The sequence below is a fragment of the Dermacentor silvarum genome, chromosome 6, assembly GCF_013339745.2.
Source record: "Dermacentor silvarum isolate Dsil-2018 chromosome 6, BIME_Dsil_1.4, whole genome shotgun sequence".
Taxonomy (NCBI): Eukaryota; Metazoa; Arthropoda; class Arachnida; order Ixodida; family Ixodidae; genus Dermacentor; species Dermacentor silvarum.
The window spans coordinates 69764467-69790849 of NC_051159.1; the positions used below are offsets into that span (position 1 = coordinate 69764467).

Below are 26383 nucleotides of genomic sequence, written 5' to 3' on the forward strand. Positions count from 1 at the left end.
GGACGTGCCTCTGGTTAACCTCCCTGCCTTTCCTCTCTTCTATTTCTGTCTCTATCTCTCTCTTTCTTCGCGAATGGAAAAAAGTTTGTCTTCAGAGGTTCTGCACTGAGGTGGCCCTGACACCTACTGTTACCTGGGCCTGGGGATCTATAACCGACAACCCTGGAACGCGCGCAAGTAATGACGCAAAGCTATTGATACACTCAACAGTGTCGACAGTTTTCTTTTGCACTATCCATAATATCGTCTTAAGGATGGTAATGCGTTTGGCTGTGGATAGTGCTAACAAGTTTTGCAGTTCTAGCGATATTCACGCTAGCAACTCCTCTTAAGCATTCTTTCTTTTTTTCCACGCACAATAGTGGACTGGAACCAGCTAAAAGATAACGTCGTCTCTGCGCCAACATTAACTTCCATCTTATCATGTTTACAGTGACATTATTTTGTTTGTACCATGTTTGCAGTGACAGTGTTTTACTTCTTTAGTGTAACGTTGTGTGTGCCCAACCTGTATGTTTTGTATTTATTCAAATAGCACTTTTTTTATTAGCCTGTGCATTTTCTGTACATACCAATGTATTCAATATGCTTGTACCACCCTGCTAAAATCACCTCATGGTGATTGCAGTATTTATAAAATAAATTATTAAAATAAATATTACCAAACATTTCGCGATAACCGACTACCAGTAACATTCAATTCATACATTTTCACAGCAATCTTTTGGCAAATGAAACAAAATATATCTCCGCTGTCGAAATTCCAAATATGGCTGTCCCTTACTAATGTCCAAAGCTATACCAGATCAACAAAATTAGTTGCTGTTCACATCTAAGAGTGCAATCAATAGACGTTGCAGCAAAGTTATGCAGAGTAGTTATGCAGACTGCTTATAAAACATTCTTAAGGCATTCTGTTCGAGCATGTCAACTTTTCGGCCTCCTGGTTAACCACGTCGCGTGACCATCCTGGGCATGGCAAGCTATTTCATGCACACGCTGCCATAGTGCGGAGGGTATCTGTCTGCGGCGCTCAGTCATGTGTACACTGCGAGTACTCAGAGCTCTGTGATCGTTAGACAAACCACCGTCCGCAGAGGCCGTGGCTCGGGACACGCAGGAAAGCGCCGCAAACTTTGTGTAATAGACAATAGAGAGTTTCAGATTAGAATCTAAAACTCTCTATTAGTACGGCACGTATATCGTAGTTGTGTACTACAGTCGAACCCGGATATATCGAACCCAAATGTAACCAATAATTGTGTATAACGAGCAGCAGTAAAATCCCATGGAAAGCTTCTGTATAAAATTTTATTTTTATATAACGAACTACCTACATATCGAACTTCGTTGCGATCCCCTTCAGGGTAGATATGTCCAGGTTCGAGTGTATGAGTAGGATCTTTTTTTTTTTCTTTCTTTTTGTAAGCGATAATTTGATTAAGACTCAGCTATCGATAGTATCGATAGTGCTATTGATAGCTTTGCATCCCTAGTCCTAAGCGCCCGTCTCCTATGTCTACGGCGAACACTCACCATATTTCTGTGGCTGGGCTCTGGAAAGTGGAACTCAGAGTCTGATGTTCCAGAGAACTATACCCATTCGATAACGGACAATGGATGCGCAAACTCGTTGCTGCAGCACCTGCATCACACAAGGCTGCATGCATTTATTTGATGTATGTTTATATCTCTTTTACTACATATGCCGTGCGGCTAAACCCCCCTCAAAGGGAGAGAGAGAAAAAAAAAGAAAGAAAAAGAAAGCTCTTCTAGCGCATTATGGCTGATCCCAGTGCCATAAGACGTCGCCAGCAGCTCTGTCGTTCCCGTATCCGTTCCCCAGTGTTTCAGTATATGCCTACGCTATAGATAGGACCTGTTCTATTTCCATGAAGAGTGCACGACCAGCAAGCTCCGGGTGTACAACTGGCGACGGCTGCAAGATTCCAGACTCCTCGTCCAGGTTCATGCGGCACCACACATATATGTGCAAGACATCGATGTTGCTTTTCACTAGGGGCGGCGCTTGGTCAACGCTTTCGTTTTGCCGGAACTGGCAGCTCACCCGTTATGTGTTAAATGATTATTTTGTCGTCAATGTCAACGTGGCCTGAGAAAAAAAATTAAGAAAAGTCCTCGTTGAACCCGGGACCGATGTTCAATACTTTTCTTTTTCTTTTTGGTGTGAAATATTTTTTTTTCTTTTCCAAAATGATTAGAGGTGCAATATTGCGTTATGTCATTTTGTTCATCGGCCTGCGTACCTAAATTCAATAGGAGCAGAGGCCTTTTGTCAGGAGGCTATGTAACATTTAGCCTCTGCTCCCGTTCCTTATAAGTAAGCAGGCCGGACAAATAAACTTCGACTTAAATACCTATCGATTAATTTCTCTCTCTCATCCATATATATATATATATATATATATATATATATATATATATATATATATATATATATATATATATATATTGCGGTCCGCCGTGGCAAGCAGCATTCAGACGCACTTGAAGAAATTGCGAGACAACAAGAGTGGGCAGCTCTCCTTTCTATGCGCCTTGGGTGGTTGCCCGGGCCGAGTATACATTGTATCTGGTTTGGCTCGTCTCACGCGCGACTAAAGAGTGCCCGTTTGGACTCTCGAGGGTTCGTGAGTCACAGACACTGCCGAGCAGAACTGCGCTGGTCAAGAGCGGAGGGCCCGGCTGCCTGTTGACAGAGCCGTGCGGCAATGACGGTGCGTTAAACCTTCGCCTCGGCTTGTTGACGGCAGGGCCGACCAACAGCTCGCAGCGAGAATCGCGGGGTTTGCCGCTCCCGGAGGTCAAAGCCGCGGCGCTCGCCGGGCATGGTTTGCCAAGCACGGACTCCACTAAGAGTGCGCCGAAAGACATCTGCAAGCTTCGGCTTCGCCAAACATTCTTCTCAAACGTCATCTCGACCGGAAACTATGAGAGTGGCGGATGAATACGAGTAATTGCAAAAAATAAAATAAAGAAGAAGAAACAAGAAATCGGATCGTTGCGCAAAAGAAAACGAACAAGCTACATTTGGTACACCAAAATATAGTTTTATGGGAACGATGTGTTGACAAACTTTAGTAAGTTGCATCTATAGATACAACATACACAAGTTTGTCAGCCCATCGCTCCCAAAGGCTCTTCCAACTTTGAAACGCCTTCTGGAGCTCTCCTTCGGGAATAAGGAACGACTCCTTCTGCGAATTTTTTTCTCAAACTCGTCAAATGCGCCCGAACGACATCCTTGCCGGTTAAGCTTCAACTTAAGAAATAAAAAAGTCATTTGGAGCCTTATCTGGGGACTATAGCCGTGGCTTTCAAACAACGGTCATTTCGTTTTTCTCCAGAAAACCATGCTGATATTTAGGTACTATAACACCCTTTAATTTCACGCGCACTCAATTTACGCCCATTTCGCGATTAGAAACTGTCACGGAATATTAAGGGCAGAAATGTGAACAATATGCTAAAGAGTAATATATATATATATATATATATATATATATATATATATATATATATATATTGTTACAGTCAATGTAGCCGCATGAGTGGAGGACGAAGGAGTGTCACTGGAGAAGACTAGAAAGAGAGCTTTTTGCCCGTCTGAGGCCCGCCCTGAAGCCTGTTCAATAAACCCGTTTTTCTCGTGTCGTAACAGTTTTGGTGGAAGGTGCTGGGTGCTTGAAGCAACGACGCACCCGGAGTCATTTATTCTTCGCCGGAGTCGTCGCCTGGCCGGACTACCACCTTTGCCTGTTAACATGCCCAACGAAGGAGACGCTCAGGGACCGATGCATGCCGCTCCGGGATCGATGCCTGCTGGTACGTGGCGCTACTACCGAGAACCTCGGGTTTTCGCAGGGAAAGCAGGTGAAGATGTAGACGAGTGGCTCAGGCATTACCAACGAGTAAGCAAGTCCAACGACTGGAACACTACCAACCACCTGACCCGATACAGCGAGACGGCTGCTTTGCCATCTGCCACCGCGCCAGTCAAGTTTCCTTTTTTTCTGCTGCATTCGATCATTCTCCGTCACGGCCCTCCTCGAGTCATCATCGGCGACCGCGGCCGCCAGTTTACTAGCAGATGTCGTAGAAGAGTTTCTTCGATTATGCGCTTCAAGCTTTCGCCACTCGACACCGTATCACCCTCAAACAAATTTGCTGACCGAGCGTACCAACCTACCCACTGGTGAACATGTTGTCCATGTACGTCGCATCGGACCATAAAAACTGGGACGACATTTTGCCCTTCCTTACATACGCCTTTAACACTGCAAAGCACGAGACTACTGGCTACAGCCCGTTTTTCCTGCTCTATACGCTCGTCCGCCACGGCACACACTGGACAACCTATTTTCTTTCTCCATACATGACGATCTCACGATCGCCGAGACTCTGTGTCTCGCTGAAGAAGCTCGACGCTTGGCCCCGCATACGTACTCTGGCTTCGCAAGACCGGTCAAAACCACGGTACGACAGGCACCATCGGGATGTCACCTATTCTCCAGGGGATCTAGTCTGGCTATGGTGTCCGGTGCGCAAACGTGGCCTGTGTGAGAAACTTCTCGCCAACTATTACTGGCCCGTACTTTATTGTTGACCAGCTCAGTGAAGTAAATTATCGACTGGCGCGTCTCACCGCAACTGGACGGCGCTCCGCCAAGACAGAGGTTGTGCACGTCGCTCGTCTCAAGCCCTTCACTCCAAGAACTTAGTTTCACTTGCCCAGCGGGCTTCGTCTAGGAGGGGAGAAATATTACAGTCAATGATGTAGCCACATGAGTGGAAGACGAAGAAGTGTCAGCGGAGAAGACGAGAAAGAGAATGTTTTTGCCCGTCGGAGGCTCGCCCTGAAGCCTGTTCAATAAACCCCGTTTTTCTCGCGTCGTGTATATATATATATATATATATATATATATATATATATATATATATTGTTACGACGCGAGAAAACAGGCTTCAGGGCGAGCCTCCAACGGGCAAAAACATGCTCTTTATATCTGCCTGCTGGTATACCTGCTGTCAAGGGGTAATGTCAAGGGTCTGTGCGTCAAGGGGGTGTCAAGGATCAAGGATTAGCTGTGCCCCGAAGAACGTGGTACATTAGATTTACATGTCAGTCCTCTCGGATGCTGTATACTGGGAGTCCCCGGCCTCGCAAAGAGGGTGTTTCATACGAACCAGCAATCCACTGCATCCGATCGGACGAGAAGTGTTACCTGATAAGTAATCCGTGAAGAACACGTGTGACGAAAGTGCCACTTAATTGGCTAAACAGGCTGCACTGTTTCGAATATACAGGCATAAATGGTAAAAAGAGAAAGACAATAGCGAAGGAGTAATTTTGCGACCCAATTGAGACGTACGGCACACACCATAAATCGCGATGTTTCGCCGCGAATTCGTCCCTTGTTCGCGAACAATTTTAGCCACGAAATCATACGACCTTGCAGTATTTCTTCAGACCCTTGCGTTGTAAACGTTCCTTCACTCAAGGTTCAACACCTCGACTCGAGAACTCCGCGGTAGTTAAGTGGCTGAGGCGTTCCGCAGCTGTAGCACGAGGTCGTGAATCAGGCTCCCGCTTGCGGCGACCGCATCCCGATATAGCAGCGCCGTGCAAAAGCACTGGTGTGACGCGATTCGCGTGCACGCTGGGCCGAGCGGGGGCCGCAAACGCTCAGCTCTCTACTATCACCATCATCAGCGCTTGTCATCGTGGAGCGTCATCATCGTCATCCCCTATCACCTCGCGTGGCTTAGGACGCCAGCCACGCGAGTCCTGACAGGACGCCGCAGTCGCTGCATGCTCCGCTCGCTTTCTCCAATAAAAACCATGACATACGAACAACGGGACCACGCCACGTCGGCTGCCGTTGCATCGTTGCTGCATTCGTTAAAGAACCCCAGGTGGTCGCAATTAATCCGGACCCCTGCATGTGATGTCTATTAAAGGGAATCTTTATTTGCCTCTTCCGCTGACTTTTCCATCGCTGCTGCCTTGCACGCCGCGTCGGAGGGCGGTTGAGAGCTCACGGCAGGGGGGCGAGAGACGAGATAGGCGACGTCAACGACGATTCGGCACAGCGGGACCACAATGCACTCTGACGCAACCTGAGGGACGCAACAATGCCCTCTGGACGCCGTAATTAGGCGTCACCGCCCCCGCAGAAGCATTGCAGGAGCTGCCGCGCTTTGTCTCCGTGCTCACGCGCGACGACAGTCCAGGGAGGAGGTTGGGAGAATGTTAGAGAGGGAGTAGGGAGAAGAGGCGGGGAACGGGTACAACCGGATCCAGTACCGACGCCGTCAGGAAACGGGTGATTAACATTATACCCCTCTGCATTCGTGGCAGTTCACCTAACGTGACACGGCAGAAAGAAAATGCGTTGTCAGAAAACATTGCTCACTTGGCCATGTCTTCAGTAAAGGAATGCGTGAATGAATGGCACGTCTCTCTGTGTTCTGCGTACTACGTGGGCAAACACAAGTGGCGCAGGCAAGGTAACATTTAACATCGCATCACGACTGCCGCATGCCGTCGACATCACCGCCAAATACCGTCAATGAACGCGCAAACAGCACAGAAAGCTTCGCTTACATCGATTCCCACGGTGTGTGGGATCTGGACATTTTATTGTCCGTGTGTTGTTTTGGGACGTCAAACTCCGTCAATAAATTCATCATTAATAGAAAGTGCATAGTAGCGCCGCCCTTCGGCGCTGTACTTCAATAATACTCCACGCACGACCATTTCTGAACGAAATTTTCGAAACCTTTCGACCACAGTTGATCGAAGTGGTCAACAGCGCTCAAACAAATAATCACGTATCAGGCTGCAGCTAACGTTTCCACAAGGAAACTGTGCCTAACTAGGGTGCTTCTCCGATGAAGACGACTCCTGCAGTGCCTGAATGCACTGCAGCGTTCACGGCCATCGCATCCTCTCTCACGAGAATTGTGTGTTACGTCGCACTATCGAAAGACAGCAGCGAGAAATATTGAAGGTGGCCGAATAACAACAGCTAGGTTATGACAGGTGTGTAACTGCCCCCCCCCCCCCCCCCCCATTCACGGGGTTTCGACGGAAAATTAACTATAGTTCATATTGGGAAGCGGCAGGTTTACCTTGAAGCTATAAGCCATAGCTTAACTGCGATGCGATTTTCAGTTCAATCAGCTGTCTGCCTGATGTTATTGTTGCTTTAAAATAAAATAAAACTTTGTTCTCTATTTATTTACAGTTTTTATGTATTTCTTATTATTTAGTCGTCGGTCGAAGCATGTAACTGAAAATGATCTAATAGCGCTGCAACAGTGACCTTTAGCCTGTGGAAGCAGCAAAAATAAATACCTGCAAAAAGGCTCGATGTGCAAATGCACGACTGTTTGACAAAGCGAGACATGACATTTTATCGATGTATGTTTAAATTTTAACCTCACCCAATTAGTCAAAAAACCGACACGCGTCACACGTTATTCCTCTAACATTCTGGACTTGATCCTAACTAATCATCCTGAAAGCTTATCATCCCTTACCCATCTCCGCGAAATTAGCGATCATAAAGTCTTGCATATGCCACCTTCACCTTTGTGCCGTAACAACGCCAAACTTTTACAAAACTATTCGCTTATACGACAGAGGTAATTACGATTCTATCAGTAATCAACTGCAGGCTTTCTTACCAAATCTGAAACAGGCTTTCACGACCGATCTATTCAAGATTGGTTGTGAAAGATCGGCACGTCTCTGCGGCACACTTATCGCTACTATTCGCACAATCGCTTCACGCAGGTCTAACATACCCAGCGATTGGCAGGTGGGAAAGGTCATTCCAGTCTTTAAATCAGGTAACAAAGAATCACCTCTTAACTACCGTCCCATTGCCTTAACTATAGTGTGCCCTGTGAAATCATGGAACACGTCATTTATTCTCACATAATGAATTTTCTTGACTCGAACCATTTTTTTTTTCATTCCTCTCAGCACGGGTTTTGTTAGGGCTTGTCCTGCGAAACGCAATTAGCCATTTTCATTCATGATCTGCATATTAATCTTGATTCTAACATTCAAACTGACGCAATCTTTCTGGACTTTGCAAAGGCTTTTGACAAAGTACCTCACAAACGCTTACTACTAAAACTTTCCCAGTTGAATTTACACCCTAATGTATTACAGTGGATAAAAGAATTTTTAGCACACCGCTCTCAGTTCGTCTATGTCAATGACCAAGCTTCTAATTACCTCCCAGTAACATCAGGCGTCCCTCAAGGGTCTGTGCTTGGTCCCCTTCTATTTTTGATATATATAAACAACTTACCCACGCATGTTTCTTGTAACATCCGCATGTTCGCCGATGACTGCGTTGTGTACCGAACGGTTATTAACACATCCGATCAGCTAGCTCTCCAAAACGACCTAACCTGCGTACAAGACTGGTGCAGCCAATGGCTCATGCAACTAAACCCTGCAAAATGCAAACACGTGTCATTTCACCGCAAGCGCAACCCCCTTTTCTTCCCTTACTTAATCTTTGGCGTCGCAGTAGAATTAGGCCCTCTGCCTGGCCCGCCGAACCTTCCCTCCGCCCAGCGACAAGCTGGACAGGGCGCAGGCGGTGGCCTTCAGAAACTACAGACGCTAACGTACGCTAACCCGGCACAATACCACAGACTCTATACCCCGGTACATACCCTATAAATATATGCAAGGTCTGCCACACTAGGATAGCCACTTTAACTCACATGCTCTGGAACTGTAACGAAAACCCGCACGGTGCTGACTCCGGAACCCTTCCTCCGCCTTGGGCCGCTGCCTTGCGCAGCCCCAGCCTCGGCGATCAACTCTGCGCCGTCCAGCAGGACCGCAGGACCGCGAGGCGTCGGCGAGGCAACACCTCGACGTCCCCACGTGAGAGACCTGAGGCCCCGTCGGCAAAAGCTCTGCAGGACCTCAATAAAGTTGTTGCCAACCAAGTAGAATTAAGCAGTTCTTACAAATACCTGGGCGTAACCTTGTGCGAAGACCTAACCTGGAATGCGCATGTCACATGCAAACATCCTATCATCATCTAACATAACTCTTGGTTTTTTTTAAACGGCACTTGCGCCACGCACCACCAAATGTAAAACTTCTTGCATACAGATCCCTGCTACTAACAAAACTTGAATACGCATCCCTTATCTGGAGCCCTAACCAACTCTAACTTCACTAGAATCACTACAGAATCGAGCCACGTGCTAGATTCATTCATTCGTGCTATTCATGCCATACCAGAATATTAGCTTTAAAAGCGAAGTTCGGTCTAACAAATCTTGCTTGCCGTCGACGAATCGCTAGTATGTGCTTGTTCCATAAGTTCTTTTTCAGCTCACTTCGTATTCCTACATGTTCGTATTCCTACATCAGCCTCCGGCACGCATTTCACTCCGCATTGATCATCCCCTGCAAGTTGCCCGTCCACGTGCTCATACCACAAGATTTGCTACATCATTCTTTCCTCGCTCAGCCATAGACTGAAATGGCCTTCCACACGACGTCACTGCAACCACCTGCTCATCTACATTTTCTGATTATATAACTGCCATATTTAACCAATAACTTCTTTTTGTATACATGCATGTACCTACCCCTTATGTAATACTCCCAAATTGGGGGTCCTTAAGGTAATAAAGTGAAAGTGAAGTGAAGCGAGGGTTTCCCACTGTATGTTTAGTTGCGAGTCAGCGCTCGTATTGTCGTGTTCTTTAGTCTTGCTCTCTTTTCATGTGTCGTTGCAACATTTTATCCTTGATTATCGCTGACAAAGCTTGGCAAGTGTGGCCTGCACTTGCGCACCTCTTAAGACAAGTCGCCTTTGTCGAAACGTTGGCTCCCGGAACATCCCAAATGCGAAGGCGTGCATATATAAAGCGACTTCTCGATCGTAGGCCTCACCGATGGGCGTTATTAATGATCACTTTCTCGTTCAAATGGAGGCGCTGAGTTTTTATGCCCGTGGAGTCGTTGAAGAGTCGAGGCTCGTTTGTAAATGCAATTGTTAGGCATAATGAAGAGTGGCGCGAAAAGGCGCTGACAAGGAAATGGGCAAGACGCATGTGCGTCCTTGTCCCCCTCCCCCCCGCTTCAATAAGTATTTAAGCAAGCACTATTTACCCGAGCAACAGTATATATTATACCTCCTGCAAAGGTTCCTAGCAACATTTTTCACAGCGAAGCTGTTAAGGGCTCACTCTTCGATGGTCGCGTCCGGCAATAGAAAAAAAAAAAACTCTCATTGGCCGTATGCGGTGTGTGCGAGTGAAAGCGCGCGAGGGCGAGGGACGCGCGCTTTCACGGGGAGCGAACGCACAGCGGAGAGCAAACGCGACGTATGCGCGAGTGAAAGCGCGCGAGAGCGATGGACGCGCGATTTCTAGGGGGGGGGGGGGCGCACGGCGGAGAGCAAACGCGACTTCTTCCGTCGCGCGAAAGGCCGTGGGGGGACGGGAGGGAAGGGAGCAGCACCAGCAACGCGCAAAACTGTTGTCGACGGCAGCGGCGTTCATCCCGCGTTCGCACCGAACTCGCGCGGCGTTGGTGGCGTGTTTATGAAGAACGTGCCAACCTTTGCCGTACACCCTATGACGGTGTACCGTAACGACCATAAGGCCATGGTCCCTGTGGTCACTAAATAAATGAGAACCAGCGGTTCAAGTATATTTCTCATTCTTGAGTAGTTCAAATAACCAATCACACCATCTCATCTTAATAGTCATAAATGGAATTACATAATTCCCACTATAGTACAGCTTCGCTGGTCTTCCATATCCACCCCAGTGGAAGGGCTGACAGTTTTTTTTTCTTTTAACAGTATTATCATTCAATTACTTTATTCAAGTAGCGTTCTAACGTTATTCTAATAATAATATTCCAATAGAAATGGCGTTAATGTGCAAGCATACCTTCTGAACCGAAAACTGTTCGAAGATCTGGTATCTCTACTGATACGTATGTTCAAAACTCTATACGAAAAATTTTAAAGAAAAATAAAAGAAATGTAAAGATTTTCGTCGCTTCAAAGCGGCGTGCGTAAACGTGAAGTTGATCGCCACACTCCAAGGATATAAATATAGCACCAACGTCGCAACGACGCAGTTCGCGACGACACGATGATTGGTCAAGCTTCTACACCTACACCACAGCGCTATACGTCACCAAAATGCGGTGGCGCTGTCGTCGGAATTTAGTTTCGCATGGTAGGCACTCCGCCGCCGAGCCGCCGCCCGGTGTAGCGCCTATACCACAGCAGCCGCTATAGGTTTCGCGGGTGGTTGGGCGGTTCCATCTGTGAGGTCTTTATTCTATGATTTTACAACGAAGGAAACGCAGTATGCCGACGAGCTGAGTTTCGTCGAAATACGCAAGAGGCTAAAGTTTTGATAGGTTTCCTGTTGATGAAAACCGTGGCATGCAATGGGCCGCCGCAGTAAAAAGCGAAAGTTGCATGGATTCTGATACCAGATCATCCATTACGCGCAAAACATTTCGTAACCGTTAAGCTTCTCTTTTATTTTGAGTGGCGCGCAATTATAGCAAACCTATGTATGATCTTAGGATCGTTATTAGCGTATCATTACAATTTCTTGCCGCACTGTGGGAAAGCTAGATTAGGATTAGCTTTGAATGTAGGTCGAGCGAGCAGATGCCCAACAAAGCACGTCACATTCAAATTTATTTTCATCTCAATGAATTGAGCCACCTGCAGTGTAGAGATCATATCACACATTCACATACGCAGGCAGCACGGTCACAGCTGCTTTAATTGCAGTGTGGATGTCATAAACGCGCCTAAACGTGTGAATTAAATTTCGAGCCCGAAATAAAACGTACAGTGTTAGTTCAGAGTTGGAGCGATCGGACGGCCACAGCCAACAACTCAGATTGCGCGGGCCTACCTTGCCGGTACCTCGCCTGTCCCATATCACCGAGGTGATCGCTTCTATCGCCGCTCACGGCGACGCAGAAATCGGCTACAGCTTGTTTTGAACATGAAATAGTTCTTAATAGAAAAAGTATCTCGAATTCGCACGTGTTTCGTAAAGCAGCGCCCAGTACTAAACCACTGACGCGATCGGGAGCAACGATCCGACGGCATTTCGTCTCGCAGACGGAAATCAAGCACCGGCCGTCTCAGCGAGGCGGCTCGGCTGGCTTGCAAGTACTACGTACCGTTTGCTATTCGCACCAAGGACACCGACAAAACCGATTCATTTAGGCCCACATTAATCGTGTTGTCAAAAATAAGCGCAATATATATGATGAGCTGCAGGCCAGGTGGCAAGTGCTGCCGGCGGTCACTGCGGAGGAGCTAGGCCTAGCGTCTCGTTCGGCCGTATCCCGATGGAGGCGAAATGCAAGAACGTGCACTGGGTGCACTTTAAAGAACCTCACGCGGTCAAAATTCATCCGGCGCCCCCACTATACCGGGTGCTTCATAATGAAATCGTGGTTTTAGCACACCCCCACCCCATTTTAAAAAAAAAAATGCGCCATCCGCGCGTGCAAGCGGGTGCGGCGAATGTGGGCGGAGCCTACGCGACGTCGCTATATAGGGCCTAAAATATATCGACGGTGCCTACCGCTGTTTACAAACATGGTGTAGGTCTATAAGGCAACCTCAAGGATGCCTTCAACGATACTTATACTACGCATGCGCAATTAATTAAGGTTTCAGGAGAAGGGAATTTTTACCATTTGTTTTATTTTCCCCTTCTTCTTCTTCCGTGTGCATTTTGTTTTTGTTTTTGTATTTTTGTTTTTTGTAACCGAATGCCTATAGGACATCGGGAGACAGAGAAACGAAAGCATCATGGGTTGACTTGACTCCGTTTATTTCATCACTCACTTGTATACACACTCACGCTCATGCGCACACACTTACACGCACAGTTTGGACACAATATGAAAGAAACAAACAAAATGTACACACGCGGCGCAGAGACAAACTTTTTTTCTGCGCCACTGCCCGGCGACTGAGCACTGGAACAGCTCGGAGTCGTGCGCATAGCGCAGCAGCCACTAGTGGCACAACACTTCGAAGCTCGGGCCCTCAACCAGGGGGACACCGTTGGCGCGACCTCACCTCACGCTTTCGAGACAGAGCGAGAGCCAGCTACGAGCACGCACACTTTGAAGGGAGGAAGGGCACGCAGAGGTAACACTGACCACCGCCAGGTGGAGACACAAGAGTACTGACGAGCAAAAGGACGCCGGCTTATGGGACTCGGCGCTACGCACACCTTCGCTGCCGCTTGCAAAGTGGCCGCGGTTCACCGTAGCCTCGTTTAACCAAAACCGACGCGAGTTTGTCGAGTCGGAAATCGCGTCGACTCGACGCTGAACCGGACCTGCGTATCGGGACAAGCAAGTCGACCGGCCTGTTTAAGACGCCAGTCCGGCTCGGTCCTTTAGGAGCTGGCATGAACTCGATTGTAAATCCCTGCCCGGCATGCTCATTGGCTTGGTTCTCTTGCGTGAAGTAAATGTAAGCGCCGTCTGTAATCTAATCGAAAGAAGATGGCACTCGAGTTGGATCATTTCAATTCAGTACTTTTGTTATAAAAAAAGGGGGAGCGGGGAAAAAATACATTTGTCCAACCGAATCTAACAGTCAGGACAGAAAATTAAAAAAAAAATACAGCACTGAATGTGTTTGAGGCTGAAAAATAACAATACATCATGTGTCCCAGCTTTGCTTTTATCATTCTTTATCCTATTTCAAGAATTTTTTAATGTCTTCCTCCAAGAAGGATATCAGCGACCAGAGAAAAGCTCCAGCTGGATACTAGAAAATTACTTATCGCATAACTTTAAGCAGAGTGCCTGGTTTTTCTGTCTTAATTTTTTCCCTAAGTTTTTTTCCCTTAATTTCTGGTGCACACGGCATAACAATAAAATTTCGTCATGAAAGACAATGGAAGCAAGATCCCGCGCCATGACGAGCGTTAGGAGATCGATATGCGTTACGGATAAGCGTTACGAGTCGGATTTTAAGAACCCCGCATGGATGTGAATAGGAACGTCAGGGTATGGTGAAAGTATTAAAAAAAAAGAAAAAAAAAGGGGGTAGGTGACACGTCAGCAGCAAGAAGCCTTGTACCAACACGCGGCTAAGATTAATTCGTTCAACGAGAGGTTTAAGGCCACGCCTAAAAGCACTTTAATTGCCACCGCAAAGAAAAACGCGACGCGGCCACCGGACGAGCAAATTTACGAGGGGTGAGCGCACAGGGTTAAAAGGATCGACACCAAGTATATACTCCTGGCGACAGCCTGCCAGCTCTGCGGGCCAGTACATCACTGTCGCCGGTGGGCAGGAAAAAACACGCGCATGCCTTTACACTCGAACAACAGTCACAGTTCAGCATGCTTCACAACTCTTTTTCTTGAACCAGTGCCACCTCGAGCCAGTTCCAGACAGTGGGCAACTACGCACATACACAAACACACAAGCATGCAGGAAAAAAAAAAGAAAGAGGGGGAGGGGGGGGAGAAGGAACTCGGAGAGTTAACAGAGAGAGAAGGCGAGAAGACAGTGAAACAATGCCAAGAACGCGGTCACACAACTTCCTTCGCGAAATGTCACAGGAAATAAATACTACAACCTTCCGAAAAAAAATGGCAACTGGGGAAAAAACGAACAACGGACTCTTTTGTACTGTGTCTCGAAGTTAAGACAAAGAAGCTATAGTCACAGGTTATACAGACGAGAGTGGCGTTGACGAAATAAAGAAAAAATAAAAACAAGAGACAAAGTGCCGCGCATTTACATCGATGTGTTGCTTGCTATGTTACACACAGGGGTCGCGGCAGATGCGAGGCTCAGGAGCCAATCAATCAACTGTATAAGCGTACGGTTCACATGACACATGAATGTTGAGAGAAAATGCATGCAACCAAGCAGTGGTACCTGTTTTTGTCTATTTATTAACTTGCCTAAACCCTAAGAGGTTTTGAAACTCAGCGGCAAATAAACTCGAAAGCGAAAGGCCCTTCGAAGAATTAAAAAAAAAAGGGAGTAGTAGACAGTTCCGGACACCAATGTCGCGCGCCTAAGTGAAGTTTTTTTTTTTTTTTTCACTTCCGTTAAGAGTGAATCGTTTTACGGCCACGCGGTCATCAACGTGTGTGAATTCTAACATCCCGGTAAGGTTTTATTTCATGCCTGCTTCGAGAAAAATTCCACGTCCTCACACGACAATTAGAAAACCATCGGTGACTGAATGCTTAGGCCTATAGAAACTCCGAACGCTGGGAAACGTTGTGAAGATAATAAAGTCCGCGAATTCGCAGAATAACGTGGCGGCAACCAAAAGATTTATCCCGCTATGGTCTATAAGGCCACTCGTTCTCTGGTGAACCTGAAGTCTACATTTCTGGGTTGCTACGGCTTGTGGAACAAGGTAGGATCAAAAGCGGTGTTTTTCGTTAGAATGTGCAGTGAAATAACACGTTCTCGCCTTCGTTACTCGGGCTGTAAACACGCTTGAAATTAACGACCGTCACATGCCTCTTAACTGTATATCTCGACTTGGTAGGGAGGTGCAGACAGCAGTCCATCGCTTTACTCGTGTATGGCACGGCAATAAATCAGAAAAAAATAATGGCCCCTTAACATTCAACGGCAACCGTTTGTCACGGAACACTCGAAGTACACGGTTACCGAGGAAGCGCGTGCGTGTATGTATAACAACGGTTCACGAAAATTCGTCCCGCCGTGGCAAGCCCGCGTCTGGTGGCATTCTTTCGTCTTTTGCTTTATTTCGTCTTTTTTTTTTGGCACTTTCGAAGCACATTTATACTGAGAAGAAAGCTCTAGACGCTGGCATACTGGACAAGGTTAGTGACCCCTATCATGACACCCGCATCGCGAATCGGTGCCCCGGTCTTGCAAGCGTTTCTTGGCTACGTTCAAGCAGCGATTCGATCGAATCGCTCGAAATTGTTTCAGGGTGATGCCTGAGGAAACCAAGCTTCTACGAAGGGAAGCTGAATGCTAACGGTGGTTTGGTACCACCGACGGGCTTTGTTTTGAGAACTGCAAGCCCACATTTGCACGTATACAGAGCTCACGGAATGAAACGCGACAGGGAGAATTTAGTACATCCCTGCATATGTGCAAGTATACTCGAGCGTATACCATGCCATGCCGCTAGGTTATGCGGACTCTGATCTAAGTGTACGCGTCCAAATTGCCTCGATGTCACACGAACTGCAAACGGCGGAAACGAAGGCACGCGCATTAGTTTAGCCCTAAATTGACGCGTTTCATTCCGCGAGCACTGTACATATATTCAATTCTTAAACTGCGCACTTCTCAATACATGGCCGAAAGGCCGTATCGTGAGTCATATCGTGATGGCTTGCGATGTGGTGGAACACCGGTGTAATCGAATCTGCGATTCATGTGGTATGCCTACTAGAGCTCAAAAACCCGACTCGGGTTTTACGTCAACGGCTAAAGGACTGTTTGATTGCAATGCAGTGAGAGGTGTTGCCGCTTCTTTCTAAAGATGGCGCCGCGGCAAGGACTTGGAAAGCCCTATCATGCAATGCGCTAAAAGATTATAGGCTCGCAGACGAGTCATAACTGCTGATTTAGTTCCGGTAAGCCGCAGTTGACTAACGGCTCGAGTTAGGTGTAAGGGTATTAGAAATACGGACAGACATGTAGCGTGAAGGAGGTGGAAAGCAATAAAGAAAAGAAAGTCCGACAACCTTTCCCCTGAATGAGAATTATTTGGCCGGTATTCACCATGTGACGAATGCTAGACATAACTGAATTAGCCGTATTCACAGCTAAGTGCGCATCATAGCACCCTGCACTCTTGCTTGACAGTTCAGTGTACGCGTCCACACAGAAATTGCCCGATTCGCTTCCTGTACCCTTCGATCGTCATCCAGTTTGTGTGAACGTAGTTTTGACGTAGCTATCCGTGACATCATACGACGTTACATACGCTGTGGTGTGAGGAAGCTTGAACTTCGCCGACCAACAGCTTTGAGCAGAAGGAGCGCACAAGAACTGCAACAGAGCACAGCCACGCACTTTTCGCTCCGACGCCTTCCTGGCTCTGCAGTTTCGTGTTTTGGAAGCCAGGTGCACGTTGTCACGTCACGAAAGTCAAACACCCATGCGTACAATAGGTCTGCATGGTGTCGCTTTCCACAGTCCTCAAGAACGCGGATGTGCATTTCCCGCTGCTCATTGATCGATAACGAACGTATGGTCTATAGGCAGCCTTCGTACACAATCCCTATGTAGCATTGCATTCTCACGTGTCTCACTGCGGCAGCCATTCGAACTGCATCGGCGAGCTGCAAAACGTGACGTCATGCATGGATGAAATTGATATTGTGACGAAATCTCGTCGGGTCAGGAGGAATCACTGTGAAACTGGACGAAGACGCCGAGCAAGCTCCGAAAATTGAGAACTTGACGTTTTGGCATCCATACAGGAGCCTTGTTCTTGGATACTTCTTAAGGCTATTCGCAGGGCTTAATGAGCATCAGAGTGATACAAACGTGCGCCACGTGGGCACCAGTGCTCTTGTGGAACGCGCTAGCATCACGGGTTACCGATAGGCTGGAAGAGCGCAGGCGTCCTTGCGAGTGAAATAAATTTGAGTGAGCGTCTTCATCTAACGTCAGCGCATATTGACTCAACAATGCACCAACTTTGAACAGGAAAGACGGAAGTCTTAATCGGAGCTGCTCTGACACCATAGGTCACGTTATCAGCCACACATAACCCAGCGCTCACTTTATTGTCCTCCTTAGTGAAGATGGCTCTCTCTCGTCTGGGGATCCAAACATCGTTTCTTTTTCCGTTTTTCTTCCTTGAGGTTTTAACCCTAGCCGGCGTCCTGTCTCATTTGATTGTGGCGTCACAGTGAGGCGTTGACGCCGCCTTGAGTTACGGCGCAGACTTACGGGAACGGTCATCCCTGTGGTTTTCGTAATGCGCGCAAAATTACCTTCCGCGTATGATGACGACGATTTTCGTTGGACTAATCTCCAAACTCTTGTCGTTTGGAACGAGGCAGCAGCTAAGCGCAAACCTACAAGCGACATGGTCATGATCTCGAAGAGAAAACTACGCGTTGCACTTTGTTAGCAGCGAGAAGTGTGGCATAGGAGAGAGAAGGAAAGATAGGAAAGAGAGAAAGAAAGGAAAAGAGTTTAGCCAGTGTAAGTACCGGCTGGCTACCCTGTGCTGGGGAAAGGAGTAAAGGGAATAAAAGGTGATAAAAGAAACAAATAAAAAATTAAAGTAAGAAAAATTCGTACAATAACGCGACCCTACGCGCTGCAACGTTCAAACTCGGTAGCACAATTCCCAAGCCCTTAAGAACTTCAGCAGAGCCCCTAAGGCCTTGAGTGCTGAAACCCGTCTGGACCAGTGTCCTAAAACGTTTTTCTCTGTGAAGGGGCGATCCTGGTATAGGAATCAACTACATCCAGGCCCACGGTAAACGTAGGCCGATTAATCAGTGTTATTGTTATGCATACATTCGCACCGCGGCAGACGTTGCTCGTTTGTACTCGGTAGCAACAGCGACAAACGAAGAAAACGGAAAGCCCCCACACGCGTGATCAGACCAGGCTAGACGTTTCCGCTGCCTGCAAACTTCGCATTACAGAGAGACAAGGTGCCATAGCTTACCCCTACACCACAGGGGTGATTTAGCGCGCAATTTAACCGAACCCCAGAAGGCTGCCATTTTCCTGCATCGAGGAACAAGGATAACCTTACACAACGCTCCGAGAGAGAGAGACATCATTCAAGGCAAAGACTGCGTACGCGGTTCATCCCGCAGTTACGTTGCAAAACTTTTTCGTTACGAAACCTCTTAATTAAGTCAAGCATTCGTAAGTTCTCAAAGCGGGATCAACGCTGGCCCACACAATCGCTTACAGGCACTTTGCTTGCGCACGCGATGCAAACACCGAGGTAGACTGCGGAAGAAAGAAAACAGAAAACAAAGAGATACAGAGAATAAGGAGAGAGAGGAGGAGGAGGAGGGCTGAGATCGTGCCCGACGGACGCGGCAGGGGAACATACGTGACCGGAATCGCATTACGCCACCGCCGTCACCACCACGAACCACGACGCCGAAAGAAGCCGAGGCCCCCACATGCAGAAACGGCCTGCCTTGCTTGCCCCCGCAGGGAGCGGTTGGGCGGGCTGGGCGGGGGGGTACGGCTCGATTGGCAGCCGCTGTCGGCTGCTGCTGCTTGTTCTAGCGGGGGAGGGGGGGGGGGGGGGGCGAGATACGCCACGCTATCATGCACTGCAATGGCGCTCGGTTCTCGCGCAGATACGAGGGGGCCGCTGGTGCGTGTACGAGCGCGTGCGTTCGCGACTAGCAAGAGAGAAAGCAGCCGCGTTTCGACGTCCTCGACGCGTTGCAGCAGCGGCGGTGCCAGAGGCGGCTCCTCCCATCAGACGACGACTTCGGCCTCGCTTCTACACTCCTAGAGCGAGACGGAGGGGGGACGACGACGCTCTGCGCGAAGCCGTGCCCGTACTCTTGTGCAACGAGCAGGTGACTACATCGTGATGTTCTGCGCGATGCGCCATCGACGAGGAAGATATTGGGGTAGTGGAATATATAAAGTATGAAGATAGTTCATTTCTCCATATTCTTTTTGTTCTTCCGACTCTTGCCTGAAGTTACAAGCGCGCTCGACCAACGCGATACGAGTTGTCCAGAGCGAAAATGTGATTTCAAAAGCATAGCAAAGGCATTTTCGAACAAACAAATCGCTGTTTCAGTGTTTTGTTTTGTTAACATCACGCCAATCGTGCGTATCGTTTTTCGTTCTATCGATCGTTGCGTGCTTCTAAGGTAAGGAGAGCGTATGGGCATATTCATTTATCGCAGACGATTGTCCAGTGTCCGTCAGTTTGTGTCAGTCACCGCAATTGTTTCCTCGTGCGTTCCAATCTCCCTCGTCGATTGGGTGCTCTAAAGCCATCCGTTCAAGTTTGCTTGCGCGGCTTATATAAACGCCATTTTCTCCTGGTAAGATTGAGATCTTGTAATTGGCTCCCCTTCCCGTGTGCACCAACAATCGCGCGCTTCGCGATAACTCGTCGCACCTAACTGCGCATGCGCAACGTCTTTCTTTTGAACCACGGTAGGGAATCACTGTATAATTGCCAAATACTTGTGTAGCGGAGAGCTTCACACGTATGCCAGCGCCTAGAGCTTGCCACGGGTATAAGATTACAATGATGGCAGGGCGATTGTTCATCGCCAGCGTCCACGGAAGGAGAGAAAAAGGTAAGCCCGACGGCAACCGATGGTCTAGAGACTACACCACATATACTATATTTATATTTATATATAATATAATATTAATAATAAACTACATTCGAGATACACGCACACGGTCTGTACACATGGAAAGATGATGAGGAGGGGTGCTCAGACTAGAGTCCCTTGACAGCGCCCGAAGCGAGCGACTGGGTCGAACCATGCTGAACTCTCGCTTCGCCGATTCGTCGCGTGCAAAAAACCGCTGAGCGATCAAAAGGCCCTGGCGAAGACACTGTCAACATTTGTTCGTTTACGTTTTCTTTATTTTTTTTAATGTCGTCTATCCTTGTTACAATTCACAAAGGAAAAGCGATGTTCTTGATTCCTCGCAATCCTCGCATGAACATCTTACTCTGTTCTATAGATGCAACTTGCGTCTTGAGCATCGTGTCGCCTTGGCTCAAGAATGACAGCGCCATAGCTTATAGTATTGCACGGGCTACACTCACTGAGGAACCACGTGTAACGAGATGATAATCGAAAACGGACGATGTAGTACATGCTGTCCGACCAAAATCCAGCAAATGCCTCTCAGATGTGAACTGAGGGAGCTCGCGAAAGCAAGCGAGCTGAGCTTAGTACATATTGACTGAGCACTTCACATCATAAGAGCCATCGTTACTCGGGACAAATGGAAACAGAAATCGAATTAACGGCCCTGCAGAAGACTTTGCAGGGTACGACAAAGGCGGAAATGCGAGTATACCTCTAAAGCTAACGCAGCGTACCGTAGGTTATTAACTTCGTTCGACAAATGAAATTGCATCGCTGAATTCGTGAAACCGCACGGCCCCACAATAATTGATCACGGTAAAAATTTTGGCGGGCACGAAATGGGTCACCTGCATTCCACAAAACGAACGCGTGCTTAGCATAACTGAAGTATGCCCCTACTGTAGAGGGGATTGCACGTCAGAAAGGTGCCACGCCTCAGGCCTCGAGATCAGCTCAGCGTGGCTATACCACATAGTTCACGCAAGGAACGACGTCACCAGAAACGCACGCTTCAATTTTTTTTTCTCACAAGACGCCAACAACAGAAACAAATACAAAAAGAAAAACGCACGAACACTCAGTCACATTATGAAAGTCCGATGAACAAGCACACACCTCGCGCGCACTCGATTAGGAGGAGAGCGGACTCACGCAGTTCTCAACAGAGACGGCGGTTGAGGCTCACTCGGGAGCGGCAGCAACGGGCGAGGAGGAGGAAGGGGGAGAGGGCGCGTTTGAGAGCAGGGAGGTAGTGGCTGAGACTTGGGTTGGCGGGATGATGACTCGTCGAAGGCGACGACGACCACGTCGTTGGCGGCGGACGCCTCGGGAAAGAACAAAAAGCGCCCACCGGGTGGGACGACGCGAAGCTCCCCGAGAGATCCACACGTAGCGCGCACACCTCTTATATGTACACACACGCACTGAACACACACAGACAGAACGCAACCCCGCGCTAAGTGCCGGGGGCAAGGAGCGGGGGGTTGAACCGAAGGCCACCACCCCCCACGAAAGCACGACGTCACTCTCGTGTCCCGCACAGTTCCACGGAGGTCCACGCGTGTCGAGGCTCTCAAAAGAAGGACGTCGCACATAGGCCGTGGCACAGCGGTCTAGCCATAGTATGGTCCGGAAGGTCGGCGAAGGAAGGCCCTGGCGGCGGCCGCCGAACAAGGGAGAGATCATCGCTTTCGCTCGCGGGCGCCCGCTGACTCGAGGTTGACCGTCCTCAGCAGGGCAGTCGCGTACTCGTGCTTGCACGAAGGTTATGTGTGTGTGTGTGGTGCACGCAGGAGAAGGTTGGCCGCCGCAGCAGCCTATGTATATATGGGCGGCGCTCACACGGCGGCGGCACCTCGTACAGCGTCCAAGGGGCGCTAGCCAGGGCACAGTTCACGAAGGACCCGTCGATGAGGGCAGGGGCATGCAGCGGACTGTCGACCATCGTGGCGTGTTCGCCGGATATAGTGATGGGAACTGCTGCCGCCAGCAGCATCAAAATCCAATCAGCCGATGATGTTCAACGATCACTTTCTTTCTGTCTGTCTTTTCTCTATGCTTTAGACATGTAATAAGTCTCATCTGTTCCTTATGAGCAGAGATTTGTGCACATCCAGATCGAGTAAGTGGAGCACCAGACTCCGGGAATGATTCGATTAAAACATTCGTATTTCTTTTGCTGCGCATCGCTGTGCGGACATCGACGAACTAACTGGAACTTCAATGCGTTAGCAATAAAGCAGGTCTTATGCGCATTGTAACTAGGCTCGTTACAGATGACGCATTGCTCCAATTTGTCCCGAGTACTGGGCTCGCTGCCGGTAGCCAGCTACGTTCTTCGGCTTCAAGAATGGCCAACAATGGACAACTTTAGCATGCTTTTTCCCTCGTTTCTCTGCGGGACCGCCGGTAGGCGGCGCGCGCCCCCTGGAGTCCACCGTGTGCATCAGGAGGAAGTGGTGACTGTGAATGATGAGGTGGTGGTGGTGGTGGAGGTCTGCTCAGGCCAGCAGCTACTTTGCCGCCACGACCGCGGCGTTGTGGTGGCTGTTGGCGGCGTTCTCGGAGTTCTGACGCTGGCTGTTCTTCTTGCTCTTCATGCGGCGGTTCTGGAACCAGATCTTCACCTGGCGCTCGGTAAGGTTGAGGTTGCGCGCCAGTTCCCAGCGCTTCTGCTTGGACACGTACGCGTTGAAGAGAAACTCCTTCTCCAGTTCCAGCGTCTGGAACTTGGAGTAAGGCTTACGCTTCTTGCGCACCGTCACGTTGCCCGTCCACTCCAGCGGGTTGGCCGTCAGCGACTCGCTCACCGCCGGCACTGCGCACACAGAGCAAAAGAACAGAGCACATGTATGCGTTAGTTCATTCAATCACGTGAGCACCAAAGGCGTATATAGTCGGCTCCTCCTCGTCGCATAACACACCCGCACTCTCAAATATCCCTCAGCATGAAGCGGCTCCTTGACTTCTGGTACAGCAGAAGGCAAGTGTCAACCCACGATACACTTAACTAGTCACTGCGTTTGGCCACTGCACCTGAGCATTCTCAGAGCTGCAACATCGTTAACATGCACTTTCAGCGTCCACTCGAAGGTATACACTCAAGTCAAGGTGTGTTTCTCAAGCAACCCTCATCCTATAAAATTCGCCAAGAAGCGTGAATGAAACGAAATGAATATAGTGCATTCTAAAGCGCTGTTTTACAGGGTCTGCGTATGAAGGTTCACTACTCGATGCCGTCGGGAAAGACGTTCTACTAGAAGTGAATTTGTCGATACGGGGTGTCGGGCCTTGCGCTTGTCACTACTATTATCGCTAGTATCACTAGTATTATCGCTAGCGCGTTCTACCATTGCCACGATGTGTTCAACTAACATGCTTCAGGAAGGTTCTTGCGTTGCGAGCTCTTTCTGGGCGATGAAAATGCAAGGGTCCTTTAAAAAACATCGTGTCAGCTTCACTGACGGTGCATGTAAGCCATCAGATATTACTTTAACGCAATCGCCCGTTTCAATAAGCGTTCTATGCACTCTTGTTGAACATAGCGTCACGATATCTCGCTGTCAACGGTGCTGATTCGGTGTGCAACTCGGGCGTCACGGATAATACGTTAACGGTAGCAAATGTGTACGTGAGAACGCAAACTCTACACTAATATTAGAGATTTATAGCAGACCGGTAATCCAGGCCCGGTATGGTATACGTGGCACTGAGGCCGCGCTACTGAGCATGCGCATAACGGGTTCCGACTCACCTGCGCATGCGCCAAACCCGTACTGCGCGCCGTACCGTGACCGGATTCCTGGTCTGCCGTAACTCTCTATTAACAGAACAGAAGTAAACAACACTAGTATACAACATTTCAAAAGAAACAATTGAAGGCACATGCGAAAGCAATAATTAAGGGTAAGAGGGGGCTGTCACTTCTGGTAATGGAACTACTTGGCCACAGACACTGCAGACAGTCAAGCCAAGAACATAGGGGAAATGAATCATGATTTTTTTCCTTACGGAACAAGACACTCCTATTCTGCCGGGATATTAAATTTGTGTTTCCCTTTTTATATACTCTTAACGTATGGGAAATAAATAAATTGGAAGAACAGAGAACATGTATTCGACCAGAATTAAATCCCACAACAAACAAACAGCCCCCCCCCCCCCCCCCCCACACACACACACACACGCGCGCGCGTCAATTTTCTTCTTCTTTTTTCTTTTGTTTTCTCCTTCCTTTTTGTTCATAACGAAGTGAGCAGGACACGGAATACGTTTCGTCTTATGGGCTAGTTCGTTATAAAGGTCCCGTTTCATAGAACACCAATTCAAAATAATCATGCTGAATGAAGCAAATACAACTTTATTCCGATCATTCCGAGATATTTGCTTTTTAAACTCAATGTTCTATTGTTTTTCTTCCTGCACGCACTGCTTGAGTATAATGGACTTCTGCCGACCTGATATTGTCGAGGGCGACAGAGTGCTCAATTGGAAGTCCCAGCAGTGACGCAAGTAACAGTTGAAGGTAGTCACTCTATTATATGAAGCCGAATCCTCGTCACTGTCCTGGGGGTGACTGACTAGACTTCAATATTTCCAACACAAAGTCAAAACAGAGAGTCCGTGCGGGCCCTTCGGCGTAACGTCATTCTAAAAGGCCTATAATTGTGACCAGAAATTGTGGCCAATGATGCGTTGATTATCTCGTTAAAAAAGGCAAATTCGTTGTAATATTATTCGTTATAGTGGCTCCTACAATATATGTGTGACATAGAAAGCTATCCAGGTCATGTTGTATACACCTCGTTAAGCGAGTGATCTCGTGTGAAGGCGTTCGTTGTAACGGCGTTCGACTGTACTCATTTACGCATGCAGATGTAGCGAAGCGTTATTGAGCCACGGCGATCGCATAGAGACGGAGAAGCAGCTCATTACCTGCTCGTGATAAACACGCAAGATGGGAGAAAAAGTGCTCGACAGATTCACACGCACAACATATATCCACCAGCGCGTCCCTCGAAAAACAGACGCAAAGTTCGAACAATCACAAGGTCACTGCCACACATGATCACACTATATTGTCTCTCTCACTATACACCTGCATGGCTGGCTGTCGCTTCTGCCGTGTATCGGCGAAGCGTGGGAGAGAAGAAAATGTACGGACATGCAGCCCTTGCTCGGCACGCGCATGTTATGCACATATACTCAGATAAGGAATGTGTTTTGCCTCGCGCGAGATATATAGATATATTCCTTTCTTTCCCTTTTTCTCCCCTCTCTCTCTCACACACACACGCACACACACACACACATCTTACCAGTACCTCCTGCTGCAAAATGACCAATGCATATTTTGGTTCCTGCGCGTTTTACTTTTCGTGCAAAGTGTCCGAATTTGCATTCCAACAGCTCCGTGTGCATCTGTGCGCGACGGCTATAAATATCATTCGACTAAGTGTAGATCCTTAGAATGTTTATGTTTCCTTTTCTTCTTCTTCCTTTTCCATAATTTTACCTTCCAATTTGTGTCTCTTCGGATTCTAGCGCTACCGTAACCCATTTCTTTCTTTCCTTTTTTTTTTCACGTAAATAGACAACAATGGCGCGCCACGTATACTTCGGCAAGCGCGAACACAATTCGCTTGCGCCAACGTTTTCTTATTTGAGGTGTGCGAATATTCGAAATTTCGAATACGAACCGAATAGTCCCTGCTATTCGATTCGTACTCGATTCAGGAATTCACTATTCGAAGTAGTCGAATATTCGTTTCTTTCTTATATGTGAAGGATTGGAGTATCGAGGGAAAGAGATCGATGCAAGTGATGACTGTTCCGAATGATTCTGCTACAGGAGAGCTGTGGTTGCTCGCTGCAACAGCGAACTATATTGCTCAATAACTGACAGTCATTCAATAGGAATGGCTCGCATTGGCTGAGCAGACCGATAAACGAATTTGTTTAGAGTTATTACTTTGTCAGTCGTACTTTGTCGTA

General features: G+C 48.1%; 1 protein-coding gene across 2 annotated transcripts in view; it reads right to left on the reverse strand.

Moving 5' to 3' along the window:
- Window positions 1–12888: 12888 nt before the first annotated feature.
- LOC119455561 (homeobox protein Hox-B4) overlaps window positions 12889–26383 on the reverse strand; it is a 71496-nt gene continuing 58001 nt past the window's right edge. The window contains exons 3-4 of one of the 2 annotated variants that reach the window (XM_037716958.2): window positions 24144–24209; window positions 12889–23207 (exon numbers count right to left, since the gene is read on the reverse strand). In XM_037716958.2, coding sequence (XP_037572886.1) covers window positions 22903–23207; window positions 24144–24209 — 371 coding nt within the window. In that variant the 3' untranslated portion in view covers window positions 12889–22902. The remainder of the gene's footprint in view (window positions 23208–24143; window positions 24210–26383) is intronic. The other variant, XM_037716959.2, reaches the window with a different exon arrangement.